The 18,253-nt window shown below is 41.1% G+C and overlaps 1 protein-coding gene and 1 long non-coding RNA gene across 2 annotated transcripts in view; both read left to right on the top strand.

Annotated features, from left to right (window-relative positions):
• Positions 1–11,246, top strand: part of LOC124008915 (GRB10-interacting GYF protein 1-like) — a 32,822-nt gene extending 21,576 nt beyond the window's left edge. The window contains exons 17-26 of the mRNA XM_046320516.1: positions 1,059–1,132; positions 1,337–1,474; positions 1,654–1,851; positions 2,189–2,268; positions 2,310–2,393; positions 3,230–3,396; positions 10,285–10,448; positions 10,549–10,596; positions 10,682–10,826; positions 11,089–11,246. Of these exons, the coding sequence (XP_046176472.1) occupies positions 1,059–1,132; positions 1,337–1,474; positions 1,654–1,851; positions 2,189–2,268; positions 2,310–2,393; positions 3,230–3,396; positions 10,285–10,448; positions 10,549–10,596; positions 10,682–10,826; positions 11,089–11,156 (1,166 nt within the window). The 3' untranslated portion in view covers positions 11,157–11,246. The remainder of the gene's footprint in view (positions 1–1,058; positions 1,133–1,336; positions 1,475–1,653; positions 1,852–2,188; positions 2,269–2,309; positions 2,394–3,229; positions 3,397–10,284; positions 10,449–10,548; positions 10,597–10,681; positions 10,827–11,088) is intronic.
• A 92-nt stretch (positions 11,247–11,338) lies between these two features.
• On the top strand, positions 11,339–17,629 carry LOC124008156. Its single transcript, XR_006834061.1, has 2 exons — positions 11,339–14,611; positions 14,799–17,629. It is a non-coding gene; the product is annotated as an uncharacterized LOC124008156 (long non-coding RNA).
• The last annotated feature ends 624 nt before the right edge of the window (positions 17,630–18,253 follow it).

Genomic DNA, 18,253 nt, shown 5'->3' with positions numbered 1-18,253 from the left:
GGGTGTGGATTTAACAAAAGCGCATTCGCGAAAAAAACACAATCGTTTCACAAATGTACCTAACCATAAACATCAATGCCTTTCTTAAGATCAATACACAGATGTATATATTTTTCAACCTGCATATTTAGTTAACATAAATTCATGTTAGCAGGCAATATTAACTAGAGGAATTGGGTCACTTCACTTGCGTTCAGTGCAGGTAGAGTCAGGGTATACGCAGCAGTTTGGGCCGCCTGGCTCGTTGCAAACTGTTTCTTCCTAACAAAGACCGTAATTCATTTTCCAGAATTTTACATAATTATGACATAACATTGAAAGTTGTGCGATGTAACAACACTATTTAGACTTAGGGATGCCACGGTTCCGTATTTTGATTTTGTTTTCAAAATGATACGTTTTGACCATATTAATGACTAAAGGGTATTTCTGTGTTTATTATAATTAAGGCTATGATTTGATATTTTTCACTGACCGTAAGCATTCATTCAACACTTTTGCATTTAGGTCTTAGCAATGCTTGTTGCCCATCAACTCCTGAGATTAGCCTGGCAATACTAAAGGGCCTATAAGAACATCCAATAGTCAATGTATATGAAATACAAATGGTATAGAGAGAAATAGTCGACGCATCATAATTCCTATAATTAACTACAACCTAAAACTTCTTAACTGGGAATATTGAACCTCCAGCATTCATATGTTCTGAGCAAGGAACTTTAACATTTTTTTTACATGGCACATATTGCACTTTTACTTTCTTCTCCAACACTATTTTTGTATTATTTGAACCAAATTGAACATGTTTCATTATTTATTTGAGTCTAAATAGATTTTATTTATATATTATATGAAGTTAAAATATTGTTCATTCAGTCAGTATTGTTGTTATTGTCATTATATATATATATCTCTTGGCCGATTAATCGGTATCTGCTTTTTATTTTTTGGGTACTTCAATAATCGGTATAGGTGTTGAAAAATCATAATCGATCGACCTCTAGTATATATGCTACACTAGTGTGGAATGACTGCAACACTCTCTTCTGTCCAATCAGGCGGTGAAGCCAGTTTATGGGACTTAACAATGAATTCTTCAACTCAGGGTCCAACTCTCGAACAGCTTCAGAAGGTGAGTGCTGGCGCCCTCTGGCTGTGGGAATCTAGTAGCGCTTGTCAAAATGGAAACTCTGTCTAGTAGAGTAGAACCCATAAGGACAGTACAGTCCAAAACATCCCTTTTGCCCCTTTTTCATTTTGAACTTGTTCTTTGAAAACAAAACAATCTGTGTTCCACCCTGAACCCCATGACCTTTGCCCCCTGACCCCTGGGCAGCTCCAGCAGGAGAGGAGAGAAGCTGAACTCAGGGCAAAGCGCGAGGAGGAGGAACAGCGCAAGAGGAGGGAAGAGAAGAGGAGGCAGCAGGAGGAGCAGAAGAGGAGGGAGGAGGAGGAGATCTTCAGACGCAAACAGGTGAGCGAGACTGAGGAGGAGAATGACTTTATCTAGCTTTATTTCTCACAAAGGGCAATTGTAATGGGGCGGTAGTTTGATTGTTGTCTCGGCGAGTGTTGGCTGTGTGTATCTGACGTGTATGTGTGTTTCCAGCTTATGTTGTACCGTACCATCATACTGTGTGTGTCTTCCTCCAGTGTCGACAGCAGCAGGAGCTGATCATGAAGCTGCTCCAGCAGGCCCCCCAGCAGGGCTCAGGCTCCGGGGTGGGGTCTGGCTGGGGCACTGGGGGTCTCAACAAGTCAGGGGCCAAGGGCCTCAGTCTGCTTGACATGCAGGAGGCAGAGAGGCTTCTTAAACAGCAGCAGAGAGCCCAGCAGCAGCAGAGAGAACGTGTAAGTAGTTACTAAAAGACACACACACACACACACACACACACAGATGGCAAAATAGCATACGTAATAGCATACACACACATGTACGTGTTCTTCAGAATTTATGGGATTACCCATGTTCACTCTGCCTAAGAAAGCCTACTCAAATAGCAAGAGAGGGACTGTGAGCACAGGCACGTCATCCACAAATGAGGGAAAATGAGACCGAGTGCTGACACTGTGAAAATGCTTGTAGACACGATACAAAGCATTAGTGTATTACATTTAATGCTTTTCTGTTGGTTTCCTATCCACTCTGTTCTAATATTGATGTTCCGTCTCCTTTCTCTCTCCTCAGCACCAAGGCCTGTCAATGGGGGGGTTCCTCCATGGGTCAGTGGGGGGACGGAGGTGCTGTCACGGGCAGCCTGTGGGGAGGCGGAGGGGGGGATGGAGGGTAAGGCTGGGGGCGGCATGGGTCTGTGGGATGAGGCAGTGAAGAACCAGACCAGAAGTAGCAGCATGCAGGGACTGAAGAACAGCCGCAGCAGCCCCTCACTCAGGTAATGACAACACTGACTGTACGAAATATTAAGAACACCTGCTCTTTCCCTGACGGACTGACCATGGGAATCCAGGTGAATGCTATGATCCCTTATTGATGTCACTTGTTAAATCAACTTTAATCAGTGTAGATGAAGGGGAGGAGACAGGTTAAATAAGGACTTAAGCTTTGAGACATGGATTGTGTATGTGTGCCATTCAGAGGGTGAATGGTCAAGACAAAAGATTTAAGTGCCTTTGAACGGGGTATGACTCGCCAGTTTGAGTGTGTCAAGAACTGCAAAGCTGCTGGGTTTTTCCCACACTCACCAGTTTCCTGTTTGTGTCAAGAATGGTGCACCACCCAAAGGACATCGAGCATTGACACAACTGTGGGAGGCATTGGAGACAACATGGGCCAACATCCCCGAGGAACACTTTTGACACCTTGTAGAGTCCATGCCCTGACGAATGGAGGCTGTTCTGAGGGCAAAAGGGGGTGCAACTCGAGGTGTTCCTTATGTTTGGTGTTCTGTCTGTCTATACTAGCTACATATTAGGTGTGGGTTTTGAGTGTAAAACTTTCACTCACCTGTCCCTATGAACAGTAAATGGTATTGGTGTGTTTTCATAAAGGGTTGCTCAGTGAAGATTCTCTATTGAAAATGCTTTTTAGTCCAAGGGGTACCCGCCCTTATTGTGTAAAGTGTAAATTTAACCTGTACCTCTTTCCCTCTCACTGCAGTGAGCAGTACATGTTGAGTGTGTGTCCAGGTGTCTGTATATGTGTCTGTATATTTAAATGTTAAACCTCTCCCTTTTCTGTGTCTTGTGTCCCTCTCTTCCCTCCCTGTAGTGAGCAGTATATGCTGAGCTGTAGGAAGCAGCGTACGGATGAGGAGGACAAGCTGCTGAAGCTGCTGCAGGGCATCAAGACGCCTCAGGACGGGTTCACCACCTGGTGTGAACAGATGCTGCACGCCCTCAACACCCAAGCCAACAACACCTCCTCTCCACTGGACGGTAGTCTATGCTGTTTGTCAGAGTTAACTTGCTTCCTTCTCCACACCCGCTGTCCCTATAGAACAATCAATAGTTCAGCGCTCCTCCTATATCACTCAATCCCCCACCCTGGGCCCGGTTTCCCGATGAGCGATCGAAAGTAGGCTTATGAGAGTTTTGAACGATGCATTGTGTAAATAACGGTCGACGACATCGCACTTGTTTTCCCCAAACGCCACGCAGTGCACTTGTTACAAAGTGAAAGTTAACTGTGTTGTTACAGGAGCTGTCCTGTGCTGGAAAAGATTCCAGAATATAGACTGAAGAGCTCACTGTAGCTCTTAAATGATTTATGGCTTCTCAGTCATCTTGAAAAGAAGAAAAAAATTGTTACACAGTACATTTTCCCTTCGAGAGAAGAAGTGTTCTGTAGCCTATTGTGTTTTTAATGTTTGCTATGATGCAATCATAAGTGTCTTGTGCTATTTTGCATGCAATATTTATGTAAGTTCTGCATTTCCTCAGTATGTGTAAACTATTGAAAATATCAACGTGACCTAAAAATTAGGACAACTGTTTTCGTAATTGCTCAACAAATCATTGTAGCCTAATGGAAGGCAGGAATTGAGCTTCAAGTACAATTAAATTATTAAACCAATTAACCTCTCTAGCGTCCCACCTGGCCACGCTAGCGTCCCACCTGGCCAACATCCAGTGAGATTGCAGAGCGCCAAATTCAAATACAGAAATAGTAATTATAAAAATTCAGAAAAGATACAACTATTCTACAAAGGTTTAAAGATTAACTTCTTGTGAATCCAACCACTGTCAGATTTCAAAAATGCTTTACGGCGAAAGCATACCTTACAATTATTTGAGAACATAGCCCAGCAGACAAATCATTACGAACAGTAGCCAGCCAAGTAGAAGAGTTACTTACACAAGTTAGAAATTGAGATAAAATTAATCACTTCCCTTTGATGATCTTCATATGTTTGCACTCAGAAGACATTAATTTGTTCGATAAAGTCTCTCTTTATATCTGAAAACCTCCGTTTTGTTCGCGTTTTGTTCAGTAATCCACAGGCTCAAACGCAGACACAACAGGCAGACAATAATCCAAATGGTATCCGTAAAGTTCATAGAAACATGTCAAACGATGTTTATATTCAATCCTCATGTTGTTTTTAGCCTAAATAATCGATAATATTTCAACCGGACAACAACATCGTTAATATAAAAGGTAAACAAGAAAGGCACTCTCTCTCGGTCGTGCGCATGAAAAAGCTCTGTGACACGGCAGGGTCCACTCATTCCGGCTGCTCTTTCTCCCTCATTTTTCAGAATACAAGCCTGAAACAATTTATAGACTCTTGACATCTAGTGGAAGACATATAGGATCTGCAATTTGAGTCCTAAGTCAATGGATACTGTAATCGCATTGAATAGAAAACTACACAAACAAAAAAAATCCTACTTCCTGAATGGATATTTCTCAGGTTTTCGCCTGCCAAAGCAGTTCTGTTATACGCAGACATTATTTTAACAGTTTTGTCAACTTTTAGAGTTTTCTATCCAAATTTACTAATTATATGCATATCCTATCTTCTGGGCCTGAGTAGAAGGCAGTTTAATTTGGGCATGCTTTTCATCAAAAATTCCAAATGCTGCCCCCTACCCTAGAGAAGTTTAAAATAATTGCAATAAATAAACATGAAGAAGCAAGTTAAGCGACATTGCCATAGACCTAATATGTTGACCTTCAGGTTATTGGTTAGGCTACAGTGAAATGATAATAATTTTGTCCTAATAGATACAAATATTGAAGTAGCTTAGATGTAGCCCAATGGCTTAATACTAGGTACAGTTGAAGTCGGAAGTTTACATACACTTAGGTTGGAGTCATTAAAACTCATTTTACAATCACTCCACAAATATCTTGTGAACAAACTATAGTTTTGGCAAGTCGGTTAGAACATTTACTTTGCATGACGAAATACATTTTCCCAACAATTGTTTACCGATTTATTTCTATTATAATTCCAGTGGGTCAGAAGTTTGCATACATTAAGTTGACTGTGCCTTTAAACAGCTTGGAAAATTACAGAAAATTATGTCATGGCTTTAGAAGCTTCTTATAGGCCAATGACATCATTTGAGTCAATTGGAGGTGTACCTGTAGATGTATTTCAAGTCCTACCTTCAAACTCTGTGACTTTTTGCTTGACATCATGGGGAAGACCTCAGGGGAAAAAAATGTGTAGACCTCCACAAGTCTGGTTCTTCCGTGGGAGCAATTTCCAAATGCCTTAAGGTACCACTTTCATCTGTTTAAACAATAGTACACAAGTATAAACACCATGGGACCGCACAGCCGTCATACATCTCAGGAAGGTGACGTGTTCTGTCTCTTTGAGATGAACATACTTTGGTGCGAAAAGTGCAAATCAATTCCAGAATAACAGCAAATGACCTTGTGAAGATGCTGGAGGAAACCGGTAAAAAAGTATCTATCCACAGTAAAACGAGTCCTATATCGACATAACCTGAAAGGCAAGGAAGAAGCCACTGCTCCAAAACCTCCATTAAAAAAGCCAGACTATGGTTTGCAACTGCACATGGGGACAAAGATTGTACTTTTTGGAGAAAAGTCCTCTGGTCTGATGAAACAAAAATAGAACTGTTTGGCCATAATGACCATCGTTATGTTTGGAGGAAAAATGGGGAGGCTTGCAAGACAAAGAACACCATCCTAACTGTGATGCATGGGGGTGGCAGCATCAAGTTGTGGGGGTGCTTTGCTGCAGGAGGGACGGGTGCACATGACAAAATAGATGGCATCATGAGGAAATAAAATTATGTGGCTATATTGAAGCAACATCTCAAGATATCAGTCAGTTAAAGCTTGGTTGCAAAGGGGTCTTTCAAATGGACAATGACCCCAAGCATACTTCCAAAGTTGTGGCAAAATGGCTTAAGGACAACAAAGTCAAGGTGTTGGAGTGGCCATCACAGAGCCCTGACCTCAATCTTATAGAAATCTTGTGGGCAGAACTGAAAAGGCGTGTGCGGTCAAGGAGGCCTACAAACCTGTATGTTACACCAGCTCGGCAGGAGGAATGGGTGAAAGTTCACCCAACTTATTGTGAGAAGGCTGCCCAAAACGTTTGACCCAAGTTAAACAATTTAAAGGCAATGCGATCGAGTACTAATTTAGTGTATGTAAACTTCTGACCCACTGGGAATGTGATGAAAAAACTATAAGCTGAAATAAATAACTTTCTCTACTATTATTCTGACATTTCACGTTCTTAAAATAAAGTGGTGATCCTAATTGACCTAAAACAGGGAATTTTAACGAGGATTACATGTCAGGAATTGTGACAACTGAGTTTAAATGTATTTGGGTAAGGTATATGTAAACTTCTGACTTCAACTGTAGGTCTATCGATTGCACAATCCGTACCAGTCAAAGTTTGGACACCTACTTATTCCAGGGTTTTTCTTTATTTTGACTATTTTCTACATTGTGGTATAATAGTTAAAGACATAAAACTATGAATTAACACGTGGTAACCTAAAATGTGTTCAACAAATAAAAATATATTTGATATTTGGGATTCTTCAGTCCCCTTGCCTCGATGACAGCTTTGCACACCCTTGGCATTCTCTAAACCAGCTTCATGAGTTAGTCACCTGGAAAGCATTTCAAACAGGTGTGCCTTGTTTAAAAGTTTATTTGTGGAATTTCTTTCCTTCATCCGTTTGAGCCAATCAGAAGTTGTGACAAGGTAGGGTTGGTATACAGAAGATGGACTTGGTCTTTTACCAAATAGGGCTATGTTATGGCAAGAACAGCTAAAATAAGCAAAGAGAAACAACAGTCTATTTAAATAAATAAATATATATATGTACAGTGCCTTGCGAAAGTATTCGGCCCCCTTGAACTTTGCGACCTTTTGCCACATTTCAGGCTTAAGATATAAAACTGTATTTTTTTTGTGAAGAATCAACAAGAAGTGGGACACAATCATGAAGTGGAACGACATTTATTGGATATTTCAAACTTTTTTAACAAATCAAAAACTGAAAAATTGGGCGTGCAAAAGTATTTTATTATGGGATTTCTGTTGTTTTGAATTTGGCGCCCTGCAGTTTCACTGGCTGTTGACGAGGTGGGACGCTAGTAACATCGTTGATATATACAGAGAAGAGAGTCGGCCCGAGAATTGAACCCTGTGGTACCCCAATGGAGACTGCCAGAGATCCGGACAATAGGCACTCCAATTTAACACCCTGAACTCCATCTGCGATGTTGTTAGAATTACCAGCTTCAGATTGCAGCCCAAATAAATGATTCACGGAGTCCAAGTAACAGAAACATCTCAACATCAACTGTTCAGAGGAGAATCAGGAGAACTGCGTGAATCAGGCATTCATGGTCAAATTGCTGCAAAGAAACCACTACTAAAGGACACCAAGATGAAAAGACTTGCTTTTGCCAAGAAATATGAGCAATGGACATTAGACTGGTGGAAATAGGTCCTTTGGTCTGATGAGTCCAAAATGTGATATTTTTGGTTCTAACTGCCGTGTCTTAGTGAGATGCAGAGTAGATGAACGGATGCTCTCCGCATGTGTGGTTCCCACCATGGCGCATGGAGGAGGAGGTGTGGGGGTGCTTTGCTGGTGACGCTGTCTTATTTCAAATTCAAGGCACACTTTACCTGGATGGCTGCCACAGCATTCTGCAGCAATACGCCATCCCATCTGGTTTGCACTTTGTCCTGTTGAAAAACAAATGATAGAGGGACTATGACCCAACATACCTCCAGGCTGTATAAGGGCTATTTGACCAATAAGTAGCGTGATGGAGTGCTGCATCAGATGACCTGGCCTCCACAATCACCTGACCTCAACCCATTTGAGATGGTTTGGGATGAGTTGGACTACAGAGTGAAGGAAAAGCATCAACAAGTGCTCTGCATATGTGGGAACTCCTTCAAGACTGTTGGAAATTAATTCCTTGTGAAGCTGGTTGAGAGAATGCATTGCTTGCATCAAGGCATGGTGGTAGCCTAGTGGTTAGAGCGTTGGACTAGTAACCGAAAGGTTGCAAGATCGGATTCCTGAGCTGACAAGGTACAAATCTGTCGTTCTTCCCCTGAAAAATAAAGAAGCTCTTGAATGAGTAGGGGTATCCAAACTTTTGACTGGTACTGTACATGAAAGTGATGTCAATATTTAGCCTCCTCTTCCTATAATATGAATTGGTTCTCGGTTTTTACTTAAAAAAAAAAAGAAAGGTTTCCTTGCTTCGCTTGTTTATAATATTCCAAACTTTTTAGGCTATTTGTTGAGAAATATTACATTTTCAGCGGTTACAGAGAGACAAACATTTTCATTCTATGTTTAGCAGATGTCTTCTGTATGTAAAGTGACGCCGCAGGGCAAACGGTTATCTAAAAATACACTTAGCTGTTCTATAAGTGGTCTGAGGAAGGCGTTAGATTATGAGCGATTTCAAGTGTAACATTAATAAAGACTGTTTTGGGAAATGGCTCGGAAATGTAAAGATGCTCTTCTGTCGGTTCTAACAACGGACTCAGCCTTAAGATCAATGTATCCTTTAATTTGTTTCGGCACAGCAAATTTCAGGTCTGCAGGGCACAAACTTGAATGTTGTGAAAATTCTGTGTAACTTCTAGCGCATGTTTACTGTGAACACGGAGGCTGTACCTGCTTTAAATGTAGTTTTAACACTGGTCGAGTAGTCTACCGTGGCTATTTGATCATAATGTAGGCCTACCAGAGTGGCCTACCATCAAAAACAATGGAGAAAATGCATCTCATAACATCTTAACATGGAAATAGCTGTTCTTTCATTCAGCCTACAGTAGCAGCAGTAGCAGTGGTGTTTAATGTAGGCCTACATTCCATGAGACTTGTAAAAAAACATGCGGGGCTTGACATTAATTTTTTTTATCCACTTGCCCTTCAGAGGTGACTGAAAATGTTGTTTGATGCAAGAAACCACATTGCAAAATAAAATGCATTATTATTCCAATGCTGTTATTACAGATAGTGAGACAAATTATGCTACCTGTTCAAGCCTGTGTCAAAATACAACACTGGCGGTTTAAGACGAAGAAATCTCTTTACCTGACTCTTTTCAAAGATGTCTAGAAATGTTCACGTTTTGTGCTCTTGTAGGAAGCAATCACTCCCCTTTTACTGATTACAAATGACTTATAACTGGGCTAATAACTCACTAACTAGCAAATTATATGAACTAAATGTGCACACGTGGCTACAATCACCTCTTGCTTGTAAGTCGCTCTGGATAAGAGCGTCTGCTAAATGACTTAAATGTAAATGTAAATCTCAAAACAAGCCTACCTACTCACGACTGCTCATAGACCTACTACAGCTCTGATTGGTTATGCCGCACCGTTCTGTGTTGAGCGTGTCAGTGCAACAGAATCCTACTTTGATGCTTTCTGCCTACAACAGAATCTCTTGCGTAGTTAGTTTTTGTTTCGGTATGTTGCATTGAAAGTGGCTTATATTGCCTTGATTCGATCACAATTGCCACAGTGAAGGGAAACGTCGATTGTGTTAACTTACAGGGAAAACTCTAGAAAGTTGAAGATCGATCTCGTGCTTCTCCATGGGTTGATACTGTGTTTCTCGTCACGGGAGAGCTGCGCGGGAGTCTCGGGGCTACTGCGCACCCGCACAGAGCTTAGAGGGAACATTGGTTAAGATGTTTTGGGAAACTGGGCCCTTGTCTATAGCCTCATTAAGTTTTTTTCCTCCCATCTTTCCAGATTTGAGGCTTTCCATTCCCTCTTCTGTCTATCTTGTCCCCATGGGCTCTATGCTTATCTTATCACCATGTGTGTCCAGTGTCCACCATCGTGGCGTACCTGAAGGAGGTGGAGTCTCCCTACGAGGTCCATGACTTTATCCGCTCCTACCTGGGAGACACCATGGAAGCCAAAGAGTTCGCCAAGCACTTCCTGGAGCGCCGTGCCAAACAGAAACAGAACCTGCAGCGGCAGCAGCAGCAGGTGCGTGTGCGTGCGTGTGTGTGTGAGAACTTATAGCTTTGAGGATGCCTTGGTTCATATTATGATCTGCCGTTCGCCCTGTCCTCTCTTCTTCACCCAGCTATCAAAGGAAGTAGCAGGGCTGGCCATGAGCAACTTCCCTCTGCCGGTAAGACTTGTTTCTCACAAGTCTCCCTGCTATGCGTGACACTCACCTTAGTGGATCCCTCATTCCTCCTCCTATCTGTCTCCAGGACTCTATGCGGGGAGTGAGCCCCAGCACCCTGCAGTCCATGTTCCAGGCCGCCCAGATGGGGAAGGGAGGGCTGTACGACACCCAGGGGGCCATGAAGAAGAAGAAACAGCCTGTGGTGCTGCACTCTGACCCCAGCATCTTAGGTAGGACTGGTCTCTTCAGCCTATTGACACCTGTTACATAGTGTACTTATTACTTCCTTACATGTACCTGAATATGACCTGTGGCCACCCAACTCATGGAATCTGCATACCTGATGGATGTTCTCATTGGCTGCTGGGAGGCTGTTCATAGCTCTAACTGATTGAACTGCTCTATGCGTTCCCACATCCATCTATCTTCCCTCTCCTTTTCCATCCTCCTACTTTTCTCTTTCCCTCCATCTCTCTCCCCTCCTGACTGCAGGGTACTCATACCACAACGCGGGCGAGCGTCTGAGCCTGAATGAGATGGAGATGGTGGAGGATTACTGATCCAGATCTGATCAGCGGCAATAGCTACTACCTGAGGCCTTCTGTCTACTAATCAGACAAATCTGATGACGAATGTGCACTGCTTGAAGGGAGGGGGGGTATGGGGGAGAGGAGGGAGAGGGGGGAGAAAGAGAGGAGGATGGGGTAGAAAGAGGGAGGGGAATTGGGAACAGAGAGGAGGAGAGAGGGAGGTGGATGAAGATAATGGTGGGAGAGAGAGAGAAGGGGGGAGAACTTGTATGGGGAGAGGGAGGAGAGGATTGTATCTCCCTGCCCTTGAAAAGAGAAAGGCTCCCCTGCTTTCAATCGTTCACTTGAGTAGGGAGCGTGATGTGGTGGGGGAAAGAGGAATGATGGGTATCCCTTGGCACTTATAAGACTAAGCACCTTAAACTGAACTAATGCACTTTATTATTAAGAGGGGATTTGAATAGGGTTTTTGTTGTCAGTGTACGTACGGTGTGTGTGTGTATTGAATCTACACAAGAGGCTGTACGTATACACGTGGAAATCTGAACTGGAAGGGTAAGGTTGGTGGGATAGATTCACTGGGAGGGGGAACTCAAAGATAGAGGGGACCTTTTTATTTTGAAACCTTATCAGAAAAACAAATTCCTTCTTGAAAGACAAACACTGTTGTTTTTTTTACAATACATTTATATGAAAAGTAAAGCTATTACAAAAAAATACATTTAAAAAAACTTGAAGATTTGCACTTGTGTTAAAAAAACTAAGATAAAAAAATAGAAAAACAAATGGGGTTAGAGATTAGTGTGTGTGTGTGTGTGTGTGTGTGTGTGTGTGTGTGTGTGTGTGTGTGTGTGTGTGTGTGTGTGTGTGTGTGTGTGTGTGTGTGTGTGTGTGCGTGCGCAGACTAGTATGTTTCTAATGTCTGTTATGTTTTCTCCATTGCTTACCAAGATGTTTGAACACATACCAGGCCATTATGTCATTTTGTTCAAATAAGAATTGATGTTTTTTCCATGAGTAGACGTGTCCTCTTGTACAGAGGGACTTTCTTTGTATCTACGTGTGTATGATTGTGTGTGTGACAGAGGGGGCAATGGCACAACACATCCTTTCTCTCACCAGCTCTTCATCCCCAGAGAAACGTAATAGAAATACAGACATTTGTAGAGGAGAATTATGGCTTTGCGCTCCTTCATATGTTGTTAAAGCACCACTTGTTTCTGGGGTGTTTTGGGGTACGGGCTGATGGAGCAGTGCCCCTCCCCGCTGTCTTCTCTCAGACACGTGTGTGTGTGTGTGTGTGTGTGCATATTTGTGCCTAAGAACTCTGAAAGGGTGAATGGGATGGAGGGAATGTTCGATGGCCATTGAGACATTTACTTTTTGAGTGTGTTATGTTTATGTTAACCGCTCTGTATAGCCCGTGTATGTCAATCATATATCCTAATATTTCAGGTTTAGTCTGGGGATGATGATTGATTGGAAGGTTAGTCCAGTTTAGTTTTCCTGGGATGTGATCACGTTGCCTTGTCAGTTCTCTTTAACTTGCGTGTGAAAGGTGTGCGGTTTCAGATTCTGCTCAAAACAATTAGCATCACACTGTCCATGTACAGGATGGTGCACAAAATGTTAGCATATTCTTGTTACTTATTCATTGCTATTGTTGATGATGACGTTTCTTTTTTAGGAATATAAATGAATATACATACATGAATAATCAGTTTAAAATAAGAAAGTATTTGGACTGCGATTATGATGAGCACTGCTATTTTTTTTTTTTTTTTTTTCTCCCTTAATTTAGTTTTTGTTGCATTACCGCCATGTGAAGTGCGTTTTTTATTTCTTTCTTAAGAAAACATTGAATGTATTCCCAAAAAAGTAATAAAAAAAAAAACGGGATTTTTTTTCCTCCACAAAATGTCTAAAAATGGAATCAAAAAAAAAACTAAAAATCCAAGATTGAAGAGGTCGGCGAGTTCTTTACTCCTTTTTTTTTTTACACAAAAGAGGAAGAACTTGGGAAGGCTACAGTTGAACACACTGCCTCTGCAATCCTGTTCGTACAAAAACAATATTACTATGAACAAATAAAGAACAGACTCTTTACTATTCCTTACTGGAGTTTTGGTTGTTTACAAAACACGGATTTCTGTGGGTGCAGTTTTTTTGGGGTTAGGGTGGATAGTGGGTAAGGGCAGGGTTTTGCAAGTGCGCTTCCGCAAAATGGACATTCAGTGGCCTATGTTGTTTTTGCGGGAAGGAAGAAGGACATCACAATGTGACCCTTTAGTGGATGTGGCTCTTTTGTAACTGACTGATCATCGAGGAGTGCAGACGAAAAATCAAAGATTGTCTTTTTTTTTCTTTTTTACTGCTTGTATTGTAACTCAAGGACTAAGTGTTTCTGTTCGTGGAGTAAACTTAATGAAAAAGCAGAAACAGCAGAGGAGTTTTTGGTACTTAGGACATAAAGGAAACAACAATATCATCGCTTTAATAGAGAAGTCTCCTGGAGGAAAAATATGGAGTACCTTTTTTTTTTGCTCCTTGAACATGTAAACGAAACAAAGATGGACAAACCCGTGAGGAGTGGTTGAGAATAGAGGAAATGTAAGATTTTGTAAAACCTTACATACAAATGACATTGACCTCAAATCTACCATTGCATTCAATTGGACCGTGTGCAGGCAGAATTATTTTTCCTTTTTTGTTTAAAAGGGGTCTCAGGGTGTGCAGTGGGGGTATTTTAACCCTGCGATGAGGGGAAATGAAAGGATACTACTAGTATGACCTCTGGGGGACACCCATCATCCCTCGTCAACACTCACTGTTGACGAGGGCTGCCCCGACCACTCTCACTATGCACTTTGGTTCATTCAAACTGTGAGATGCCATCACATTTGGGATAGGAGCACAGAAATATTGTAGTACAGAGGGAGGGTTTAACAAGAAATGTAACTTTGAATGAGTTAATACCGTCTCACTGAAAACAAGATTTTCAAAACAAAAGACAGGAACACGCCTTCTCCCTCCTGTACATAACCATATTTTTGTATTGGGCCTAACTTTAAACAAGATCACTTGGACAAAACTGCAAGGCTTGATATACAACCTAGCAGAATAAGGAAATTCACGAGACATTGATTTACAGAGTGAATAACCCTGTGGTAAATGAATTACCTGGAAATTCCCCAAACTTTGCCAGTAGCCCTGTATGTCTTCAGGGATAGGGAAAGAAAAGATTTAACATGGATGGAGCTGGGGACTGCAGGGACTCTCAAGACTGAATGATGATCGCTGCTGCAGAGCCCAGCCCAGAGTGTTTGACCAACTGGCACCAGCCAATGGAGAAGGCAGGGGAGAGACAGTCAGGCGGATGTATCAGGGGACCTGCTGCCCAGATGCCCCCTCCCCAAACTTCTGTCACCTAGCCACTGCCTGGAGATTGATCACGAGCTGACAGCAAGAAGACAACCATCATATGGGTAAGAGTGTGTTTCTGTCTATTTAATGTTTATAGTGAATATATGGACTGTGTAATGTTGGGAACTGTCTTTATGAAAGTTCAGTTTTCAGTATTGTTTCATTTGGAAATCTTCATTCCTCTCTGTCTCTTGCTCTCGCTCCCTCTCTCCCGGTCTCCCATTATTCTCACTGGCTCTCATTCCACAGGGTCCTCACTGTTCCTAGCTGCCCTCTGCTGGAGAGGAGATGGAGAAGCTCCTCAGCCCTTTCCTCTTCCGCTCCCCCTCTGCACCCCTGGTGGTGAAAGAGCAGGAACCACATCAGCTGCAGTAGGAGAGGACATGGAACAGTGGAGAAACTGACCACACACACACAGAGCTTTACACGCATGTCCATGCAGCATTCTCAAATACTCTCTTTTCAAGAACCACATTCTTGAAAACCACATTGAAACACACACAAAAGCAGAAAGGCTCAATACCATACACTTGAGTTTTGACTGCTATGTAAATAATATAAAAGTATTTTCTTTTTTCTGTTCAACATGCCTTAACTGTGGCGATCCGCCTTTGTGTGGCAAACTCGAAACATATATTAACAATAAGAGTGAAAGCCAGTTGGAGAACCTGATAAGAACTATAACATTTGAATAAGGGGGGGTGGTGTCAATGTTCTACTTACCTTGACGGCGTTTTATTGGCCAACAATACTGCTGTATGTTACTTTATTTCTGTCCAGCATCTATGGCAACAAAGTAGAACTGAAGGCAATCCCTGAGGACGATGATTAAGACTGATGGTTTGCCTTTTTTCAAAGCAAGATTAACTGTTCTGTTATCCAGTTTTAAATGCCCAGACATGTAGCTGAAGATGCAGGCTGAGGAATCTGAAGCATGTGTATTATGGAGCTGAGCTGACCAGTAAGGGTGTGTTAAATAGATCCATATGTTCCTTTACAGTTCTACACAGTGCCCCACAAAGTCATCTTTTGACCCAATGATTTTTGACAGTTTGAGACTTGATTTGAAAGAAGTGTTTTTATCCTATTGAGGACCACCCATTTAAAATGAAGGATATACAGTGACCTCTGTAGTTATTGGGATGTTGAAGCATTTCTTTCTTATTTTGGCTCTGCACTCCACAAGTTTGATTTTAAATCAAACAATTATGAGGTCAAAGCATTGGTTCTCTGCTTTTATTTGAGGGTATTTGTGTGCATATTGGTTCCACCATTTAGAAATGACAACACTCTTTATGCATAGTCACCCCTATTTCAAGGGACCAAATGTATTGGGACAAATTCACCTATGTGTATTAAGGTAGTGAAAAGTGAAACATTTGGTCCCATATTCATAGCACGCGATGGTTACATCAGCAATGTGACTCTACAAACTTGTTGGATGCATTTGCTGTTTGTTTTGGTTGTTTTCAGATTCATTTGTGCCCAATAGAAATGAATGGTAAATGTGTTTTTATTTGGAATCACTGTTATTGTAAATGGGAATATAAGAATTGTGTTTCTAAACAGTTCTACATTAATGTGAATGCTACCAATATTACAGATAATCCTGAATGAGTCATGAATAATGATGAGTGAGGTCATACCCCCAAGACATGCTCACCAATACAATAACAGGAGGTATGATATTTGTGCGTTTTTTAACTTTCTCACTCATCATTATTCACAATTCATTCAGAATGATCTGTATTCATGGTAGCATCCACATTCATGAAGTGTTTGTAAACATTCTTATTAACAATGAAAAGTGATTCTAAAATGGCCCAACACATTTACCATGAATTTCTTTTGGGCACAAAGTAATTTGAAACACAACGAAAACAAACAGCAAATGCATCCAACTAATTTGTTTAGTCACAAGCTTGATGTAGCCATTGTGTGCTATATTCACTTTTTTTTAATATTTCACTTTTTACTACTTTAATATTCACTTTTTTTATATTTCACTTTTTACTACTTTAATACACACACACAAGTGAATTTGTCCCAATACTTTTGGGACGATGTATAAAAAGTGTAGTCATTTGTAAATGGTGAAACCAATATGTACACAAATGCCCTCAAATAAAATCGGAGAATGTATAGTTTAACCTCGTAGTAATTGTTCGATTTCAAATCCAAACTTTTGGAGTATAGAGCCATAAGAACAAAAAAATTATTCACTGTTCCAATAATGAGAGGGCACTATCTCTTCTTGGTCCTCTGAGTAGATTATCTTTGTGGATTGTCTATTTGACACAACCAGGTTTTCAATGGAGGAGCTCAATTCTTCCCCTGTCAGTCAGGTTGAATGGATTAATTGTTTTGTAAGTGTTTTCCAACTGCTTCGGTTGGTCAAACAAATGAATATTAACTTTGGGAGATGAGACCCTCTACTTTGAGTGGAATATATATATATATATATATATATATATATATATATGGTAGTTTTGATCAGTTGATATATTAGTTAATGCAACTGGAGGAATATCTAAAATGTCACTGAAGTATTTTATGAATACTGTGGATTTTGACTTCAATCTTTCAACTCCATCAGTGCGGGATAAGAATGCCCTCCATAAACTGGTATGCAGTGAACTGTTAATATGTAGCGATCTCAAAATTATTATTCTCTTGAGTTATATTTGGGTGTTTCATTTTTTTAAAGTTGTCATTGTAATTGTTGGTCACCTGTTCTGTCAGTGGGTCTGTTCTGTCTTTCTGTTAATCATTGAAGATCAAAGTGATTGCTGTTTTGGCACTGTGATGCCCCTGGGTGAGATTGCCATGCCTTAGATGTAAGAATGAATTCCATAAAAATGTATGATTCATTAACAAACCGATTTTGATCAAATTATATCCATTTTCTTTTTCACCCAAATGGTCGGCTCAGTTCCATCGCTTAAACGTTTTGAATATTTTAGAGATGAGTAACATAAAAACAAATGCATTCAGAAAAATAACCTAAAAAGTGTAAATAGTTTGGGTTTTGTTGGTTTGACGAGAACAAAAAATTATTAAATAAAATGCATTTAACAATGGATTTGACTGACTGTTTCTGCTATGTTTCTGTTCTTACTATCAATTGTTATTTATTTTACTCAAACTCATCAAATGGAACATGTCTAACTATACTGAACAAAAATATAAATGCAACATGTAACAATTCCAAAGATTTTACTGAGTTACAGTTCATATTGTGGCAGCCCAGGGGAGTCAGAGGTGAAACTCACAAAATAAGATGGCGGGAGACCGTTTTGAGGTGCTCAAACAAAAGTTGTTCTTTAAGGTTGGGAGGAATACAACTGAAGGGCCTCTCGGGTAATGGGTGGGTCACTTGGTGTCTGGTGTGGCAGCTCCTCGGACCGCCTAGGGTAATGAACAACAAAAGAGAGAGAGCGATGATTTCGGTCTTTCAATACTTGTTCTCAACTTGCGCCGGGTGGTGTGCTGCCAGGGAATGGGTCCGCTTCCTTTCGGGGGGCGAAAGGGAAGTGAGAGAGACAGGTGAGTCAAACATTGCCTAGTATCTTCTTTGGCGTCTGATCGAGGTGCTTATCATACTCACTCCGGTTCTTCTGAAGTCTAGGCGTACCCTCTGCCTGTCTTCCCGAGTGACTACAGCTCTACTTATACTCATTTGGTGGGACCAATTCCAGGTGCCA

The sequence above is a fragment of the Oncorhynchus gorbuscha genome, linkage group LG21, assembly GCF_021184085.1.
Source record: "Oncorhynchus gorbuscha isolate QuinsamMale2020 ecotype Even-year linkage group LG21, OgorEven_v1.0, whole genome shotgun sequence".
Taxonomy (NCBI): Eukaryota; Metazoa; Chordata; class Actinopteri; order Salmoniformes; family Salmonidae; genus Oncorhynchus; species Oncorhynchus gorbuscha.
This window is presented reverse-complemented; position numbering and strand designations above follow the sequence as displayed.